Source organism: Periophthalmus magnuspinnatus, chromosome 5 (assembly GCF_009829125.3).
Source record: "Periophthalmus magnuspinnatus isolate fPerMag1 chromosome 5, fPerMag1.2.pri, whole genome shotgun sequence".
Lineage (NCBI taxonomy): Eukaryota > Metazoa > Chordata > Actinopteri > Gobiiformes > Gobiidae > Periophthalmus > Periophthalmus magnuspinnatus.
In genome coordinates, this window is record NC_047130.1 from 7,762,140 (window position 1) to 7,782,872 (window position 20,733).

At 38.7% G+C, this 20,733-nt stretch overlaps 2 protein-coding genes across 2 annotated transcripts; both read left to right on the forward strand.

The window, feature by feature from the left end:
* The first annotated feature begins 535 nt into the window (after nucleotides 1–535).
* On the forward strand, nucleotides 536–6,283 carry ldlrad2 (low density lipoprotein receptor class A domain containing 2). Its single transcript, XM_055221856.1, has 5 exons — nucleotides 536–985; nucleotides 1,905–2,375; nucleotides 3,575–3,724; nucleotides 3,816–3,941; nucleotides 4,984–6,283. Exons 1-5 carry the CDS (start codon nucleotides 712–714, stop codon nucleotides 5,286–5,288), a joined length of 1,326 nt encoding a protein of 441 aa, XP_055077831.1. The 5' UTR covers nucleotides 536–711; the 3' UTR covers nucleotides 5,289–6,283.
* A 3,279-nt stretch (nucleotides 6,284–9,562) lies between these two features.
* Nucleotides 9,563–20,424, forward strand: lamb3 (laminin subunit beta 3). The gene is made up of 22 exons (XM_033967175.2): nucleotides 9,563–9,697; nucleotides 9,927–10,081; nucleotides 10,511–10,625; nucleotides 10,763–10,836; nucleotides 10,953–11,144; nucleotides 11,709–11,772; nucleotides 11,840–12,027; nucleotides 12,364–12,484; nucleotides 12,754–12,942; nucleotides 13,500–13,655; nucleotides 14,114–14,307; nucleotides 14,728–14,824; nucleotides 15,284–15,644; nucleotides 16,021–16,178; nucleotides 16,520–16,731; nucleotides 17,259–17,465; nucleotides 17,941–18,085; nucleotides 18,309–18,516; nucleotides 19,054–19,195; nucleotides 19,265–19,441; nucleotides 19,697–19,859; nucleotides 20,014–20,424. Exons 1-22 carry the CDS (start codon nucleotides 9,673–9,675, stop codon nucleotides 20,151–20,153), a joined length of 3,483 nt encoding a protein of 1,160 aa, XP_033823066.1. The 5' UTR covers nucleotides 9,563–9,672; the 3' UTR covers nucleotides 20,154–20,424.
* The last annotated feature ends 309 nt before the right edge of the window (nucleotides 20,425–20,733 follow it).

A 20,733-nucleotide genomic window follows, 5' to 3' on the forward strand; every position in this document is an offset into this window, starting at 1 on the left:
TTTCTTGCCCTACTGTTCACCCCATTGTTTACCCCCAGCCCCCACCCCCTCCTCAAACCTTCCTTTGTCGTGAGGCATAGGCCACATAGACATAAAATAAACCCGCCCTAAAGGGACTGCCCCATGACGCAAAGACGCACCCCTTTTATTTAAATCTGAGCAGTTTTATTTCTAGTCTAGTCTAATATCCATGTGCGTAAAGGGAGTGTAATTAGCCCACAGATCTTTGACTAGTAGGTTATGGTGTTATTGATATAGCTTGGAGGTGAGGCAAGTGATGTTTTGGAAGAACATGTCGTGTGGCTTTTATCTCCAGATGGGACCGTTTCCATCGGACCCGTCTTATTGTATTTTAAAATGTATATGCTTGAGTAATCTAAACGTCAGTCTATTTTAAAACAGGCTACACAGTCAGGGGATGTCCTAATAAGACTTAACTTAAGAAGAGTCAATTAAGATAGCGCCCCCTGTCACTCTGCGCATGGAGTGACAGGGGGCGTTGGTGTTTGAAGACCTCTGTAGAACCTGGAGCCGTGGGGAAACGCGGATGCGCGCTGGGTAAACGCGGATGCACCCCGTCTGACTGCAGGTTGTGGCCGCCACGTGTCTGTATTCATTATTGCACTAAACGGGGGAATGGCGCGGGGGGTGGCGAATGTCCCCATCACCATCACAATCAACGCAGTGATGTGTTGAACTGTTGTCAAGGGGATGAAAGCACATGTGACCGCAGGATACACACAAGTCCCGGTGAATAAAGGACAGCAGTGGTGGACATGGGAGCCAGACGGAACAGAACTATGCGGTCTGGCGTTGGAAAATCTGTGCGCAAATGTTACATATTTTTATTACACTCGAGCTTTGGAATTTAAACTGAGCGTGGATGGGTCAGTGGGCCTCACCGGGACTATGAAGTTGGACAATTACGCGCAACTTTTCTTACTTCTGTGTTTGTGCATTTTTCACAGCTCAGCCATTGATACAGGTAAGGATGGATATAGGCCATATCTGCAGCTGATCACAAGCGTTTCTACAGTTGCACGGAGTTGTTCAGTTTGACAGAGTTGCCAGAATACCTTTAAAATTGTATTATAATTTAATTAAAAAAAATAAAAGTATTGGTGAAATCATTTTGTTTTAGTTGGCCTCCCGATACTAATTTAACAAACCAAAAATAAAATAAATGTGTACATTAAGATTTAGTCAAAGAAAAGGCCACCTATAGGCCTTATAGGCTGACAATAGAAAAGACAACATGGTAAACTGCAAAAACACAAACTTTCAAATCAGACTGTAAGTCTAAAGCTTCTGTGATTTATAGATGTGATTTATATTTACCCAGAGTGAGAAAGTTGCCAATAATTTCACTCCAGTAGGATGTTTCCACATAGATTTTAGAATGTAAAATTGCATATTGTTGATGCGGTTGAGCACCCCTTAAGCCTTTGTGTTTACTTATGCCACACAGAGGACAAGCTCTTTCCCAGCAATGGGGCTCTAGACTCAGAGACATTCCTAGGGGTCACACAAGAGGAGCTGGACGCTCCCATAGCAACAAAGCTCATAAACTACAGGGGTGGCCATAAATTTGCCCCTGCCTTGGTTTGTGGCCCAAAGCCACTTTGAGCAATTATTTTACACAACTATCACTTCAGTTTATGAGCTCATGTTTGGAATGCGCACCATCAAAATAGATCTAAAATACATTTTCTCAGAATTGGCTTGAAAGATGTGTTCTAAAAGGAAGCTAGTTCATTTATTTTCAAATTAAAGGTTTCAGCAATTATGTTGTTTGCTTTATTCTCCTGTTACCAGAATCTCATTTACACCTTTTTGACTAGTTATCATGTTTGCAAGTCATCCATGAAAATAATTATATTAATAAAAATATTTTCTTTTTCCAGTGAACGTTGTGGATTTTTGTGGTCAGACAATTCGTGCAGATGGAATGATTGTTAACTCACATCAACAGTCCAAGAAATATTACTTTGTGACAATGGGAACCGATTGCCACATTACCATGCAAGCCAGTTCACCAAAAGACAACATTCAGTTTTACTTTCGCTTCTTCCTGGTGTATAGCCTGCTGCGAGTAGCCCCTCTGAGTCCAGCCCCAACAGTCCCAGAACCCCCTTTAAACATCAGCTTAGAACCACTGTCTGCAGAGAGCCCGGCTGATCGCTGCCATGCTGGATCATACATTCAGTTCTATGATGGGGCAGACAAGAGCTCACCACCTCTGGGACCCCCGCTCTGTGGGAAGAGTCCTCCTCGACCAGTATTGTCCACAGGGAACTACCTGACTCTGCGGCTGGTGACACGTGGCTCTCAGCCCAGAGTGGACTTTGTGGGGGATTTCACCTCCTTCAGATTAGGTAAGAACACTCAGACTATAATGTTATATAATTTGGACAAAGTTATTTCTTGATTAAAAAAATTATAATAATACATGAACGATTTACAAAACCTGACATTTAAATTAGAGGGACCTCATTTCACCGTCCCACACACCTTTACCAGAAGGACCCTCACATGACTTACTTCATACACAGGACCCTAAAAGTAAAAACTGCATTTTCAACATTACAAAATTTGTTTGCAGCGTAACAAATTTGACAAATTATTTTACACTAACCTTAACTATAACAGATTGATGCCTCTCTTAAGCAGACACGGTGCCTACAACAACACGTTCACTGACAAACTGCATCTAATATATCGATGCTTTTCTTGTATATGTAGTCTTATGGTGACTCATCAAAATTTGTTTTTTTTTTCGTTGTGCCAGGTTTTAAACTACTAATTAATCTACACATACAGAGTAGAGCAGACACAACGCAGAGTTAATTTCAAACTGGAAATGAAATCTGACTGATTAAATGTCTTTGAAACCAAAATTGTTGCGATTAAAAAAAGAAAAGAAAAAGAAAAAGAAAACTAATACAAATAAAAAACTTTTGTATTTCTGGTAGAGGGTTTATTATATGGAGCAACCTGGATGATAGATTAAAAAGCTCCAGTAAAGTACAAATCTTTAAGAAGAGGTATAAATTATTATTTTTTGAACACTATAGAGCTCTGGAAAAATCAGTGCATTTGTTTCTTCTGTAACGCATAGTAAGTTGTGGAACTGTAAATGTAAACCTGCTCTTGATATGTTTGCTTTTCTTTCAATTCTGTCATTGTTTAATAGGGTTAGGCATTAGGTAAATTTTATTTCAGCCTAAACAGCCCGTGTATGTCTTTGTCACGCTGCAAATGACTGAATAAATTACTACTACTATTACTTCACTCTAAATAATTTGAAATGATGTATCACCTTTAATAGATAATGAACTAAGGCAACAACTGATAGAAAGTGTAATTAAGTTGTTTATGAAGTAAACTAATGAAAATTGGTGAGGGACATGTGGGGGGAGATGCATGCTGAGGAAATCTGCAGGTAGGGTCCTCTGGGTGGAGGTCTGCAGACTTTCTTGGTTTAAATAGTCAGTGACTCACTGCTTGAATAATATTTATTGAAGTATCATTAGTGGAGTTGAAAAACTGTACTAACACTTACCTTTGTCTGAAGGTTTTAACCAATCAAAGTGTAATGGTGAGCCATACTTCAGCTGCAGAAATGGGAAGTGTATCCCGCTCAGTTTGGTGTGTGATGATAAAGGCATTAACAACTGTGGAGATGGTAGTGACCTGGAAGAGAACCTGAAGAATGAGTGCAAAGGTCAGTGTCCACTTGAGCAAAGAGTGAGCTCTTTGTAAGATCTGAAGCTCCTTCACACAAGAGAAATAGATAAAAGGTTGTTGTTTTTCAGATGGCCAGCTTCTCTTTTCGAACCCTCTGGCAACAACAGGCTCTCCTCTTGCATTGTTAAGCCCCTCTACAACATCCCAAGTGCAACAGAGTTGTGCCATGCCAGACAGCCAGGGGTCAATATCTGGTAAGTGACCATTGATTAAAAAGTGTTATTATTACAGTTACGGACTCTAAATGCCAAAATGCAGGAAAAATGAATGATTTTCTTTTTATACCAAATCACTCCTAAGTAAATATACTAAAGGAAAAAGACAGAAGAGAAAAACAAAATCTGTTTTTTTATTGTACCATCCTTGTCCCTGTAGAATATATTTCCAGAGCATGAGCAAAACTTGTAGGTGTCCTCAATATGCAGGTTAAGACACAGGCAAACAGTTTTGGGAAGAATACTTTAATATGTATTTAGTTACAGAATACTGAATACCTTAAATTAAAATACATTAAAATATATTTTGTAACATTTTCCGTTACATGGTCCAAACAGAGTAGTGTATTATGAATATTTTCACTTTAAGTTGCATTGCTTTATAGTGCTATTTACACATTCTTCTGTACTGTTTGTTGCATTTATTTATCACTAATTAGAAAAGGAATACGCACATGCACTAAGCTGTGTTTTCTATTTTTCTCATTAATGACGAGGCCCAGTTCAACCTCTAAATTGTGTGTTCAAGTACTGTAATACAATCCTTTAATTTAGCAAGAGCATTCTGAATACCACCGAATGAAATAGTAACTCAAAAGTATTACTCTGAGTATGCATTTTCAGTATACAGATTGAGTTACTTCCTAACACTGCTGGCAACATAGCTCCAGTTGTGATTGTACCTTTGGACTGAAAAAACAAGACAGAGCACAGGCTATTCTTCCTTTAATTTAAACTGGATAGTCCCACTTGGATTTGGAATTTTGTTTTCAGGCCTTGGCCCCCAAATGGAACCCTGCCTGTTTGCACTAGGTCTGCAGATCCATATCAGCAATGGTTCAAACACGGCAAAGCACAACATGGATAACTATACAGACTAAAATGTTGAACTTCTACACAGATCAATCAACAACACATGGCCTATGAGGAAATAAACATTGTAGAACCAATGCTATGTTTAATGTTTCCAGTCTTAGTTATATCAGAGTCATATGGGTTGTGTCCTCTATGTGGTCCACAGCTCCGGGGTCCTGGCCCTTGCTACTGTGCATCGTGCTGGGTTTTCTTGGTGGCAGTCTGATGTTCTGCTGGTGCTGCTGGAGCCCTGGATGGTTATTGTGGCGTGTCAGTATCTGTCGTTTTTGGCCTTGCTGCAACTCGGCATGTTCAGCCTGCCAGCTTTGTGGTGGAAGCAGCCACTGCAAGGAGCACAGAATGGCCAAAGTGAGCCCCCACCCACAGGCCAAAGGACATCCCACCACAGCTGTTAACCAGGCTGAGGAGAGTGGTACCAATGCTGCTGCTGCTGCTGCTGCTATTGTATAGGACCCAGGCAGGACCATGGATGATATGAACATGACGGATGTAGTACTACTACCACCTTCACTGGTTTGTTAATTTAACAATGGATATTCAACCAGTTGTATGGACATTTATAGGTTTCCTCTTATTAAAACATAGATGTCAGGGTACTTTGTTTATATTTTATTTTGTGTCAGATAGATATACAGTATTTAAACAAAATGTATCACAATTTTTAATAAACCAACACTTTAATTAACCTTAATGAAGCATGAACATATACCACAAATACTTATTCATAATGAACAAATAGTTTATTGAAAATGCTTCAGAAACTACTCAATAAATAACCTAACACCTCACCCCTTAAATAACTAGTTGTTAATCCTGAACCATTCTAAATAAATGATTTTCATTCTAAATTAAGTTGTTCGTGCTTTATTAAGGCTAAATAAAGTTTATTATTGCTTATTTTGTGGCAACACTTTATAATAATAAACAGGATTTCAGATAGTGCTCACCTTCGTTCCTCTCAGTGTCAAGTTGCTGGCACTGCACAACAACTGCATGGGTTTGTCGTTGCCAGGCCTCTGTCAGCTATGTGGACTGTAGACTGAAGCCTCTTCCTGTCAGTCCATTCCTTACATGTGTATGCGTCACTGCTGAAAAGGTCACTCCTACTCTGTGTCTGTGCCAACACTATGCTCATGGGCTGTACATCTACAGGCCAGCATTTATCTTTGTTATCTGAATATCCTCTGTCTAATGTATCAGTACGCCCGATAATTGGTCATTTGGGGTTTTGTTTTGACTTATACTTCATCTCTCCCAGCAAACAACCTTTTATTTTGGACAAATACATTTTAAAAATAATCAAGAACAGTTGTCCCCTAAAGAAGATATGTTTCTAATAAACATTTGATTGTGTAAGTATTTTCATAGCATTTGCAGATAAAACGCATTTTGTACCAAATGTGTATTGCAACACAATCAGTTTTGGGTTATTGTTAGTTTGACTTAAAAAAAATTGAAAAGGAAAAAAAAAACATATAAAAGAAAACTCAAAGAAACAATTGTGTCTTCCTTTGGCTTTGTAACTCCACAACTTTGTCTGGTTCATTTGAACCTGTGATTCACTCCACATAGGCCTGCATTAAGATTTTTGATTAGGGTTCTGGAAGATAAAATCATAGCCTAAGTAGTGTATGTTTCTGTATCCTGGGAACGGAAAAACAACTCTTATCATGTTTGATCTTTTAATGTCTAGTTGTTGTGGCCACATTTGGTCACAAGGTTATGTTACAAAGCAGTGTTATGGGTTTCCGGTGGGTTAATAAATTCTAGACATTTTGTCTTTGTTTCTGGTGAATTTTAATGTGTTCCAGTTGGAGAGAGTGGGCTTAAATTTATATTAGAAAGGGTCCTTGCACCGGTGTAAATACATAGCTTCCTGGCTCAAAAACAAATGTAGGGAGCAGTAGATATTTTGCTACTATAGATATAAAACAAATGTAATAGTTTTTAAGGGATATTTAGGCTGTTGTAGACACACAAGCCCTGTGTCCAATAAAACCTTATATATAATTTTCAATATAAATGTATGGGCCCTCTGGTGGCCTCAAGGCCCTAAGCAGTTGCTTAGTCTGCTTATAGGCTGGGCCGGTTCTGTGGATGTCTTGTCCAGGCGCCCCACCACTGAAAGATTTGACCACGTATTGTGATGTGTTAGTGTAGCTGTCACTGACACAAATGCTACTGTGGACACAGACACTCGTAACAATCTTAATCTGGGCCTTGGCAACACCTTGTCTATTGACTCAGAACAGATGAAACAACAGTAACAGACTGATGAATGTCTTAGTACTGTAATTTCATGGGTAAAAGACAGTACATTCAGGCCCCCTATTGGTAAACTGATGTACTCCTCTCCTTCATTGAGTAAACTGTGGCATGAGTTTCACAATCTTATGATTAGACATGGGATTCTCTGTAGAAGGTGAAAAACAGAATTCTCACTCTCACACTTCTGCCTACAGCCTTAGTTTCTTTACATGGAGAACACAGACTTCAAAGAGATAGACATATCTGCTACTGGCCTTACATGACTTGTGATGAGTATGCTTTTTTTGTTTTGAGTGCCTCCCTTGTCAGAAATAAGGTTCTCCTGTACCACATGAGCGTACCCCACTTCAATCTGTTGAAGCTGACAGATCTTTTCAAAAAGTAGCTGCTGATATCACTGAGTTACCTATTACATCCCAAGTGAATAGGTATGCATTGGCTATTACTGACTATGTCACACACTATGCCAATCTGTTTCTACTGAAAGATCAATGTGCTATTACAATTTGAATTAGTCCTTGTGCAGGTTACTGGGGATAACTAAAACACACACTACCCCATACCATGGACGGTGTGGTAGAAAGACTGATCAGAACTCTGAAACCCAACTGGCTTAGTATATAGTGCAAATTGGTAGTAAATGGGATCAGCTTCTTCCACAAATGGAACTTGCTTACAACTCCAGTGTACATTCTAGCATAGGATTTTTCCCATTCTTCCTTGTGCACAGGAGGGAATCAAACTTGCCACTGGATGTTATATTGAACTGTAGTCCTATCCTGACCTCATCTACACCTGCAGCTTACCTGTCCTCTTGCTTTTTACACACTGTGTTTCACCCACACAAGCCAGGAGATCCTGTGCTCCTTGATGACCCCACTAACAGAATGAATAAACTGGCTCTCAGATGGAAAGGGCCGTTTGTCATTGTGAAACTTGTGGTAAAAGATGGACATCCAGGTATGACATATTACAGATCCTTGGAAAGCACACTCACAGACATGGGTTGTACATCACAATAGACTCAAAGCTTTCAAGGAGTTTTGCAGGATATTGGGAATATAGAAAAGACACCTGGACATTGGCACCTTCATTTGCACCTCCCTGTACTGCTTTGTTGGGGGCTCTGCCTTTTCGTCCTCCTATTCCACCTCATGTGCTTAGACAGAGTAGGCAGCCTGAAACCACTTAGTAGAGATTACTCCTCAGGATACTCCTCCTTCACCTCAGACTTCTTTTCCTTCTAGGTCTCTATTTTCATGAAGGAAGACAACAGGAAAATACATAATCAATCTAACTAACCCGCCATACCGACAGCCTCAAGAGACTGGTGAAAACAATATATTAGGGTTACACTACAGAGCAACTGAATCAATCTTTTGTTTTTATCTGTAGCTTATACATTATATTATTTCTTTCACTTAACAAAATGACAATATATAGCCTCATACAATGTAAAATGAAAAACTAAAGAGCAGCCTAAAATTATTTTGGACAGATTTTGAGATCTAAGAATGTTGTAGATTTTTGTTTAATAAAACAAAACATTATGGAGTGCTAAACATACACCCCCATACATTTTAGCAGGTTTCAAATTACAAGAAAAAATACTTTTACTCTAAAAAAACAAACAAAAAACTTTTACTTTTCGACACTGGGAACACACAGACTCTCCCCAGTAGTATGAGCAGTTAGTGGTTTTCCTGTTAAACCAACTAACTTTCTTGTGTATGCAGTACAGAGAATACAATCATTTTGTCTGGCCAGGCAGGTGGGCAATGGCTTAAGTGTCGATAGGTCCACTCTTATTTAAGAAAATGTACAGTGTAGTAAGGAAGGAGAGACAGTGTCAGGGTTATACAATCAGTAGAGTGGTATTGTACCAGAGGGCAAGTGGAGACTGGTGAGTGTGATGGTGATGATACATGAGGCACACCCTGTACTTGTCAGAAAAACACGTCCTGAGGCCACTGTTTATGACACAGGTAACGCAGACTCAGTTTCCAAACACTAGCCGACTCACTGTGAGGGAGCAACACTTGTCTGTGCACGATAGTCTGTCTCGACCACTTCCAATTTTGATATTTATTTTATTTGACAAAAAATGAAATTCAGACTGAATGTAGCAATAAATAAATCATGAACAACACAACAAGTAAAGACAGTGTGTTTGACCATGATAAATGGTGTGTTGTAAAAAATATAATAATAATAATAATAATGATGATGATAACAATTTAATTAGAGTTTGAAAGTACATCTGAAAGGGGCTCCTAAACATAAGTCATAAATTCATATTAAGCCTAATTGATTTATATGAATTTTAAAAGGCCACAACCCTAAACAGACAGGCCCACTAGAACCACGCTCAGACTTGTTCATAAACTATGGGGTTTCCTGAAGTCTTTTGTTGATTCAGCCAGTGGAGGGTGCAGCAGTAGGGTGTGTCTCTGACACACAGTGTGTCAGGTGGTGCAGAGTTCTTAAACAACAGCCCCACATGTGAGGCTCACTTTTACAGCTTCACTTCAGACAGTCAAACTCTGCCTTACAGAAAAAGCACCAAATGATACTTGTATTTCTTCTAGCAGGTAAGTGTTTTTAAATGTCTTTTCTGAAAGCATTTTATGTAGTTATAAAAGCACAAACCGTATGTAACCAGAGTGAAAAATCACTGCAGTATATGAGAATTTGTCGTGAAAACAACAATTACCGGTATAAAGTAGTGAATGGAAGATGATGTTTAACATGGCTTTAATTTGGCTGGATATGATATTGCTTAGTGTGTAACACATGTTTTAAAAACGTCCTCCTTTGAAGCCCTGGCTGCAGTGTCTCAAGCTACGTCCAGTTGCTTGTTGGGGGCTTGTTATCCCCCAAGTGGAGACCTAGTGCTGGGCAGAACTCAGCAGCTCTCGGCCTCCTCCACCTGTGGCCTCACAGGCTCTGAGGTGTACTGCACACCATATCAGCAGGTAAGATCTACCTTCATCCACTGAACTCACCAACCAAGTGATCACTGGGTCTGTCTAGTTTTCTGTCACTAAATGATTAGCCTACATTGGCTAATTGGTTTCTCTAGAAAGCATTATAGTGAGTTCAAGGTCTATTGTGAAGTGTAATTAACCTTGTTAGCTGTCTGACTCTTATTAGAACACATGGAGAGGGTCTAGATGCTAGTCAAGTTCATAATGTTTTTCTAAGTCCTATTGATTTCTTTGAAATATGGTGCTCCTGTGATCTTGAAGGCTGGTAGTCATGGATTTTAACACTGTATATCACTGGTATATATCTCTTTTTAATAACCTCATAGCTCTCTTTAGTCAAAGGACTGGTTTTCCATCAGACCACTAGTCTGTAGTTTTGGGTGAATACAGAGTTAAGACGTTGCACATTTGTTGCAGAGGAGAATGAAGTGCTGCCCTTGTGATTCACGAAACCCAGAGGGTCAGCTGGCCCACACCATCCAGGACGTCCTCTCCACGGCCGGACCTGACCGCTGGTGGCAGTCGCAGAAAGGTGGATAATTACTTATTCTCCAGTAGTTGTATCCAAACTTTTTAAAGATTTTTAAAAAAAATCCTATTATTTTGAATATAGAATAATGTTTGGTGCCATAATAAATGTTGTTTAATATCTGTTGTTGTACTGTGTAGGAGTGAGTCCTGTCACAATACAACTAGATCTCAAAAACCTGTTCCAACTTGACAGTCTTGTCCTGGACTTTAAGGTAAGATGTCTTCAGAATGGTCACTAGTATTCAGTTCAGATTCTTATTTTTCTTCATATTTTTGCTGTAGAAATGTGAATTGCTTGATATATTTCTGTGACTGATGATGTTTTCAGGGTCCTCGTCCTCAGGCTTTAGTGATCGAGAGGACTCTGGATAATGGCAGGACATGGCAGCCTTATGTATACATGGCTACACACTGTCCCTCTGCTTTCCCTGGAGTCCCGACAAGCACCCCACTGAAAATGGATGACATATACTGTTACACACTGCCCCCTGTTGGATATGATCTATACAAGGATCACCAAGTATGACTTTTTTTTATTACTTTTACTTGTTTCCAATAGAAGAGTCAGTCTCAGTACTTGTACCGACTACAGATACACAGATTAGGTCAAACATTTTTATGATCACCAGGTGGAACTGAAAACATGTTATTGCATTAAATGACCCATTACTAGGTGGGGTATATGATGTAATAATCCCAGATCTGGGGCAAGAGACCATTTTCCCTATTGATTACACTGTACTTTCTGTTGAAATATCCAAAAGATAAATTCACAATCATTTCTATTATAACTCAATATATTACCACAAAAGTCTGTCTTAACCATTATTGATTAATTTTAGCTGTCCCCAACAGTATTAAATATTATTGGCCTATAGAATGTATTCAAACTTGAGGATTTGAGCAGGTTACAGGGAATGATGTCTGAAACTCAAATGACTGATTTAAGTTTATGATAGTATTGATACAAAGAACATGAAATACACAGATTTGGAAAGTGATCATAATGTTATGCTTGGTTGATACATACTCCACATTTACTGCAGTAAAATGATTTACTCTGAATTTCACTGCCCCCCTGCAGATTCACTTCCGGCCTTTAGAACAATACATGTACGTTCCAGTTCCCAAAGACCAGAAAATTGAAGGTAAGATTTAAGGCACTTTATATAACTAACTCGTATTGTGAGTAACTTACATTGCTGATTTGTGCAGAAATCTCTGGTCTCACGGGACTCAGGGTGAAGTTGGTCCAGCTGGGTGAGGTGCCAGAGATCCCAGGCCGCTCTCTGAGCAGGTTCTTTGCTCTGAAGGAGATGAGGGTGGTCGGACGCTGCATGTGTCATGGACATGCTAACAAATGTCTGCCAGATACTTACACGACATTCTCTAACAACATCCAGGTATTTACATGTTTTTGTATGGTTTAGGTTTACGTGGTACTGTAACATACTTATTTTCTTCTATTCAAAATGTTATGGCATAATTAGTTGTTTATCTTACCAGGTTTATAATTGATATCTATCATTACTGGGCTTATTCACACAAAACATCTTCTCTGTCAGCACAAACTAACTAAGGTTATTATTCAATCACAAAAGGTGTGAATTACCCAGAGTTATACAGAGCTGTGCTTAACATCTGAAATTAAGTCTGAAATGAACAAATCAACTTCTAGACTGCCATGAATGTAACCTGTAATACATGAAATGACAGCCTGTAAAATGTGTGGTTGCCAGGTGCATTCAAGGTGTGACTGTCAGCACAACACAGCAGGTCTAAACTGTGAGCGCTGTGCAGACCTCTACAATGACCTGCCCTGGAGAGCAGCGGAGGAGGGCAACCCACACGTATGCAAACGTAAGCCTCTGGAATACATACAAAATATACACAACATACAGCTTATAGAACAGATTTCTGCTGAAGGACCTTCTGGTGTACACTACAGGGAAAGTAATAATAATAATATGTAATATCATTAGGGCAGCAAGTTTAATTATAATTGAAATAAAATTGCCAGTTGAGTGATCACAAATATCAAATCACAAAGCAAGAAAGGTTTATGTTATATATTTCTCTCAGCAAACAAAAAATATCCTGTCTCCATTGAACTCTGTGGTAATGTTCAGGCTGCGAGTGTAACAACCATGCTCAGAGGTGTCGTTTTGACCGGGCCGTGTACGAGGCGAGTGGGCGGCGCAGTGGAGGTGTGTGTATAGACTGTATGCACCACACCACCGGACCCAAGTGTGACCAGTGTGAACCCGGTTACCAGCCCAATCCTCTCAGCCGGATGGACCGACCAGATGCCTGCATACGTGAGTCACATTTACTTTTTTGCTAACAGATAAATAGATAGATAGATATGTCTAAATTGTTTTTAAAAATAACACCTTCAGAAAATGTCTAAAATTGTTTGTCTTTGACTATTCTGTTTCCAAACAGTTAAGGGATATTTTATACACATAAACTGTCATAAATAAACTGTTACAATAAATTGAAAACATACAATTAAAATTGAACATTTTATATCCAATTACATTTGCTTTACATTTTTTTATTCATTCATTTCATGCACTACTAAGATTACTACTATACCCACAGATGCCCTGTGGTAAACTGAAGGTGCTGCTAATCTGCAGCATCAGTTTGTTCAAGCATCCCCAATTCACACATACACATACACATCATACACAGGCAAGGTGGGTGAAGTCTCTTGCTCAATGTCCCAAAGACAATATGCATTGTCTGAGCTGAGCTCAAACCCCAGACCTCTGGGTTGGTGGGTGAATGTTCTAACTCATGAGGTAACAACTTATCTAAGAGTTAACAATTAACAATATTTAATTATAACCTTTCACTATGTTTTTTGCAGGCTGTGTGTGCAATGCTGTTGGGACAGTGAATGGGGCTCTTTGTGACGATTCCTCAGGCTCATGTAGGTGCAAAACCAATGTGGAGGGTTCTGCATGTGACCGCTGTAAACAGGGCTTCTACAACCTGGTCTCCTCCAATCCACAGGGCTGTACCAGTGAGTGCTCTCGTGCCATTTCACCACAATTTCAGACACTTTTAACATTAAACCTGCCCTGGTCAAATTGTACTATGCACCTCATTTATCAATAACAAATATTAACTTCAAAACCACTCAAGTTGAGATTAATATTCATTTCAGTTTAACTAATCAAGCTTTTTTCCCCCCACAAAATAATCTCAGGGGGACCATTTTTAAATACATACCATAGTCTTGATATGCCTCAAATGCAGTGATAAATACATATCCGTATGTGTTGGCCTTCCAAATGAATTTAGACCAGTGCATTGAAAATAAAATGAAACATTAGACTTAAGGCATTTTGTGGGTTGCCTATGTTTGTCAATTGTTGTGATTATGGGGGTTTAAATATATAATATATGAAAGGTGTATTGTGAATTTATTAGCAATTTTAAGCATTGACTAACTCTTTGCATGTCTTTGGTTGTGTACAGAGTGCTCCTGCTTCCCCGCAGGCTCGGTGTCTCAGAACTGTGATCCAGTGACAGGTCAGTGCCCCTGCCGGCCTCACTCTACTGGGCTGCAGTGTGAGAGCTGCTCCCCGGGCTTCTGGAGGCCAGCAGGGTCTGACCGCTGTGTGCCCTGTGCCTGTGATCCCAATGCTGCTCGGAGCAACGTCTGTGATCAGGTGTGGCTCCTTCTAGTGGACGTTCTGTTTTCAATACTATAATATATTTGATTAGGGGTGGGCAGTATTGACAAGAATTGGTAGCTGACCATCTGTGAAAATTGTGATAACATGTGTCTTTAAATGTTATGATTGAGATTTAGGTATTACATTAAAAAAAAAGTTTTTGTATTTTTTATTTTAATCAAATAATCATCTTTTAAAAATTTGATTGTATTCTATATTAATAATATTTTGCACATCTCCAAAACAATACTATAGTATAATTTTCTTGATATATTTCCCACCTCTGTATCCATGTTTCTAATATGCTACAGTACATTTACACTATGTATATACATAGCATTACACAGTAAATGTCTATAACTAACTAATAAGTAACTGTTTGTGTTGATTCCTGTATTCTGTCACTCTAAACAGCAAACAGGCCAGTGTCAGTGCAGACCAGGCTTTGGAGGCAGAGCATGTACTGAGTGTGCCAACCATATGTTTGGAGATCCTTACAGAGGCTGCAAATGTGAGTTTATTTATTTAAATAATATTAAATGAATTGCATTCCTCAATTTTGGGGATGCAACAAGATTTACTTACTTGTGATATTGCAGTGGTAACAGTCTCACAATACTGTCATGGACCCACATAGTAAGGTATTAAAACTTTAGCTCCTGGAGGTAAATGTATTGTGTTGATATAGCACTATTTTTTAAAAGCTATAGACTACCTGGCTCCATTTTATTGCTGCCAACATGCATAGATTAGTGTTAGAGTAATAGTTTTGCCTGGGCAGTCACAATAATTGACATTTCTTTAAGCCTCCTAAATATAAGGTTAATTACAGTACAGTACATATGTTTTTGATTGGATATTCTTACAAGATACATCTCTACTTATCAAACATGCCTACCAGTACACTTTTTGTCTGTTTAACTAATGTGTTGTATGACTTTATAGTAATATCTTGTTTGTTTTCTCTTAGCCTGCGACTGTGACAGGGAGGGCACGTTCCCTCAGGGCTGTAATAAGCAGACAGGTGCGTGTTTGTGTCGGCCCGGAGTGACAGGGACACGCTGTGACACCTGCCGCCGGGACAGGTGTGACTCCTTCCCTCAGTGTCAGACGTGCCCCTCGTGTTTTTTCACTCTCGACGCCCAACGACAGAATATCAGCATCACCCTGCAAAGACTGCGGCCCTCCGAGACCACTGGACCATCCCTGGACTTTGGTCCCCGCATCAACGCTCTCGAGTCCAGTCTGAACAACATCAAAAACTCTATCTCACTCCCGCCAGCTGTCGCTATAAAGGTCGATAAGGCTCTGGTCACAATGGATCAACTTCAGTAAGACATTATATTACTGTATGTACTAGTATTTCATTTATAGAGGACTGGAGAGGAATTGATGGATTTGTTTTATTTATTTGAAATATTTGGACATGAATGAATACCAAACAATGTCATTCTGTCTGAGTTAGCTGACTGGAGCTAGTTTTCATCGGTAGTTACAGCAATGCATCTTAAAAGTGAATACAAAATTTACAAAGTTCACTGTTACAGCCTGTTATTTGTTTTGCATTTGTCGTCATCAGGGGGTATAGATATTGTATTTGTAAAATTATCTTTATAGTGTATGTACAACATAATGATCATAGAAAATGAGAAAGTGACTCTTAGTCTTAAAAAAAAAAAAAAGAAAAATATAAATGTCTTTTTACAGATCAGAGATGGACAGAGTTAAAAATAACTTATTGCCATTGGAGAAAACAAATCTGGAACCAGAGCTGGACAAACTGCAGGATCTGCTCAACTCTCTGAATTTAGAATACAAGACCAAAAGTGACAAACTGAATAATGCAACCAGTTCAACTGACACAGGTACATTTTTCATTATTTCTAACTTACAGATGACAGATGTTTCAGCAGACGTGATCATACTTAACATAAAGTCACACTTGAAGAACAGTACCATTCATGAAAATAAAATTAAGAAATTTACTCTTTGCAAAGAAGTGTTTTCAACTGCCAAATCGATTTTCACACATATATTAATCTGGGATATAGAGTACAGTAAGCTTTATGCTCATTGCAATGTACTGTTCCATTCTTTCAGCACATATATAAATATTAACATAAAATATATATATATATTTTTTACAATAAAATAAGTAATGTTTTTTCAAAGAAACTCTTAAACTTTAATAATATTTTTTCCCTAGGACCTTTTTCCGCCATCGAGAATGCCTATAACGAATCTACAGATGCTGCCCGAAATGTAAATACATCTAAGAAAGTGCTCCAACAGTCCTCGGATATTAGAGAGAAGACAGAGGACGAGCTCAACAGAGTTCTGCCAGTCAACAGCCGGAACCTGGGCAAGCTGAACGACAGCTTAGCGTCAAATCCTGACCTCAGTCCTCTGGCCAAAATGGTATATGGCAAAACATCTTACTTAATATACTTGATTTTAAATGGGACATCTTATGTGAATTTAACTTTTATGATCTTTTAATTCCCTCATTATTAGCTTACTCAGTTCTGTATTTTGATTGACTCATGCATACTTGAGTAATATTATATTGTCTACAGAGAAAAATCAGTTTTCACACTTCTCCTGTGTCTGCCCACTTCTCCATACTTACTTGCAGTACCTTAAAAAAATCCAGACTCTGGTCATACACGTTCAATTTAAACATGTCATATAGCCACTTTTCCACATTAAAAATGTGTTGAGCTAAGGAGAAATTTCTCTATGAAGTTCTGCAGTTTTGAACAGGAGGAAGTCAACGGACCTGTTTCTATCATTAAGCAATTTTGGAACAATATTGCTGTTTACAATGGATGGAATGTTCAATAATACTCTTAAATAGGACATAGTTTAATACTAAATACTCAAAATATACCTTATTTTACAACAATACTATTTTGTTGGTGTTAACATTGTTTGTACATTAATAGGTGTGTGGCAAAGTGCTGTCAGACCCATGCACGCCTCTGCAGTGTGTGGATGAGGAGCTGTGTGCTACTGACAATGTGCCACCCTGTGATCCAGGCAAACCCTGCGTGGGTGCATTGCCCCTGGGAAATAAGGCAGTTGATGATGCTGAACAAGTACAAGATAAACTGGATGTGCTCTCCAAAAAGATCTCAGATGCAGCCAAGAAGGTACAGAACAAACAGCAATCTACCGCTGCTTGATTGTCTCACTGCCAACTAGGCCTGTCACAATAATTACTATATACGTTAAATGTAAGTAAATTAAAGAATTAACAATGATTTTTAGGGGTCAGTATTTATTGTACATTTTTGCTCTAGCAGCAACTTTTTTTTTTTTTTTTTTTACATTTGAACTGTATCAACTCAAATTGCATTGATAATTCATATAAATATCAACACGCTCTTACACATTGTACTTTGTGATTCTTTGTACTATTTGTTAACTGCAACTCATGTTTTATGGGTATGCATTCTTTTGGAAAAAATTCCTGGATTAAAATGTCATTGGCATAAAGTGGTCTTCAATATTAACGTTTATGATGATATCTTATGAAACACATCTTATTTCAAAAATTCTTATTGTGACAGGCCTACTGCCAACAGCACTGATTATGTTTAACCAGCCCTTCTTTTTATATCATAGCTTCAGAAAACACAGGAGAGCACTAACCTGGTGAGACAATCTGCAGAGGAACTCACTAACAGAATGAAAGAGGCCAGAGATGCAATGGAGGAGGACTTAAAGAAGAGCCGGGATGTGGTGAAGGAGCTCAAGGACTTCCTCTCAGGTACAGCTTCTCCAACACAGTGTAAATCCTCCTCCCAGGACCTTGTTCACACTGTGCTATACAAATGGTAGCTTTTCATGATGTGTTTTACTGTCCTTTTTCAAACTGTTTTATTGCATATTGTATTTTACATTGCTGTACGGTGACTTTGAGTGTCTTGAAAGGCACCTGAAAAATTATTATTATTAAATACACAACAAATATATGTCCCCACTCTTCACAGATCCCTCTTCCAACCTGACTCACATTCAGCAGGTCAGTGACTGGGTGCTCAAAGCCAAACTGCCAGTGAGCCTTACTGCTTTAAAGACAAAGCTGGATGAACTCAAGGACCTTGCCAGCGGGCTACCGGACAGCACTGCAGTACTCAGTGAAGCCCAACCACAGCTAGAGGCTGCAAAGAAACTGCTCCAAGAGGCGCAGGATGCTCGGTATGTTCTACAACGTCATCGATGTGATGAATACGTTGAAACTGTGTTTGATTACAGAATACTAGGTACAGAGTACCTGCATTCAAATTTATTCCGTTACATGGTCCAACCAGAGTACTGTATTCTGAATACTTACAATACATCGAGGTACATTATATTACAGGTGTAAAAATGTGACATGGAATTAACCAACAACTTTATGTGGCACCACTTTTTTATGCATTTATTTATTACTAATTAAAGACTAGATTACTAATTAGAGTTTGAAGTCAGAACTGCTTGATTAAATACCACTGTGTATTTCTTTGATTTTAAGAAAGTAACTCTATTCTGAATATCACAAAATGAAATAATGACTGTATTATGATGGTTAGGCTCAAATTAATTTTCTGAATATATATCTTTGGAACATGTATTCAGTAACTTCCCAACACCATAGATGGTATTAATTAATGTAGATACATTTCCTAAAATATCTGTTATTTTTAAAAATGTTAGAAGTTGTACGCACTGAGTAGTTTTTTTTTTTCTGGGCAGGGACACAGCCAAAGGGGTGAAGGCAGATGTGGATGGCCTGGTGGACGGGATGAGATCTATGGAACAGTCACTGTCAGACCTAGAAGATAAGCTCCAGAACAGCATGGACCTCATAGACAACCTCAGTGACAACATCACCAAGGTCGGTCTACCTTTCACTGCATGGATCACAGCAAATGTGGATTTCTGATTTGTTTATTGCACTGCTTAGGTAGAGGAGCAGTTGAGCCCAGCAGAAAAGGCTTTGAATGATGCCTCTGTATTGCTAAAACCAATAAAACCCACTCTGGACGAGCTCAAAAATCTGCTGGAGGAAGCAAGGCAGCACACCCTGGATACTCAGGACAAGGCAGATAACGCTGAGGAGGAGGCAACTACCACAGCTGAGGTGAGGGGGGCAAATTGGAGACATTAATATTATGGACAATAGTACACTTACGTACATATTCTTACTAACATAAGGTCTATAAAGATTGTAACTATCCTCTGTTACACCAAAATCATAACTGTTGTCTGTTAGATCAAAAATATGTATTTTTATAATCATCTCGTCAACAGCAACAGTGTAGTAAATAAATATAACTGTGTATGACTATGCAGTTGTATGCTGTATCTCTGCTAACTGGTATGTTTTCTATTCTAGGACATGGAGACCTTGGAGAAAGAGCTAGAGACTCTTAAAGCCAAAGCAGCTGCCAGTTCGCCTGATGGCAATTCAGCTGAGTTGGGACCACGCCTGACAAAACTTCAACAAGACGCCATGGCTCTATCTAACACCACCGATCACATGTTTAAAGCACTGGATGGTAAGTTTGTGTCTTTAGTAACAATAGGATTAAGGGTTAAGTTATTCTTTTAATTTTTCCATGGTAAGGCAGTAGTGTATCAGATGCCACCTAGACTACCAGAAATTACCATAAGATTTGCATGTTAGGCCTGATGTCTGTTGTTCTTTCACAGGTAAAGCAGATTCCATCAGACTGCTTCAAGAGGAAATCATCACAAAGTCTAGCAGGCTGGAGGGCCTTGATGCCAAACTCAGTGATCTTCTTGCTCAACTGCGAAAAAGAGCCCACGAGCTCCGCACTTGCCAAGCCTGAGGACCCTGAAGACATTTAACTGGACACACCTTTGACTCATGGGATACACATACGCCATAATAATAACGCTATGTCAATAGAACTTACAGAATCACAAGTCACACATGGGGTTTGTTCTAATATTCAATTTTATTTTATATTTTCAATAAATAGAATTTTATGTTTTCCTGAATCATCCCACAGACAGTTTTCAAGTACATGTTTATTAAGTTTAGCTTGCATATTTTACTGTTTCAGAGAAAAAAAAAATACAGTTTATAACATTCAGATATAGAGAATGGAGAAAACCCTGCACTGCTAGCAGTCACAATACAAACAGATGCATTGGCTTCACCAAAGTATGGGCATCTTAACAGCTTGTGGCACTTGAGAGAAACAATAATGAAGAGATAAACAAAAATATATATGTATACAACACTTGTGAGGAAATAAATGTTCATAAAGAGTGGTCAACTGTGAGCGGCCACAAAATCTGAAGAAAAAAAAAAGTGTCAAATAAGCACAGGCAATATCTAGTGAAACCAATATACAGCAGTGTGTGTTTTCTTCAAAATTCAAAATGATATATTCCTCATAACAC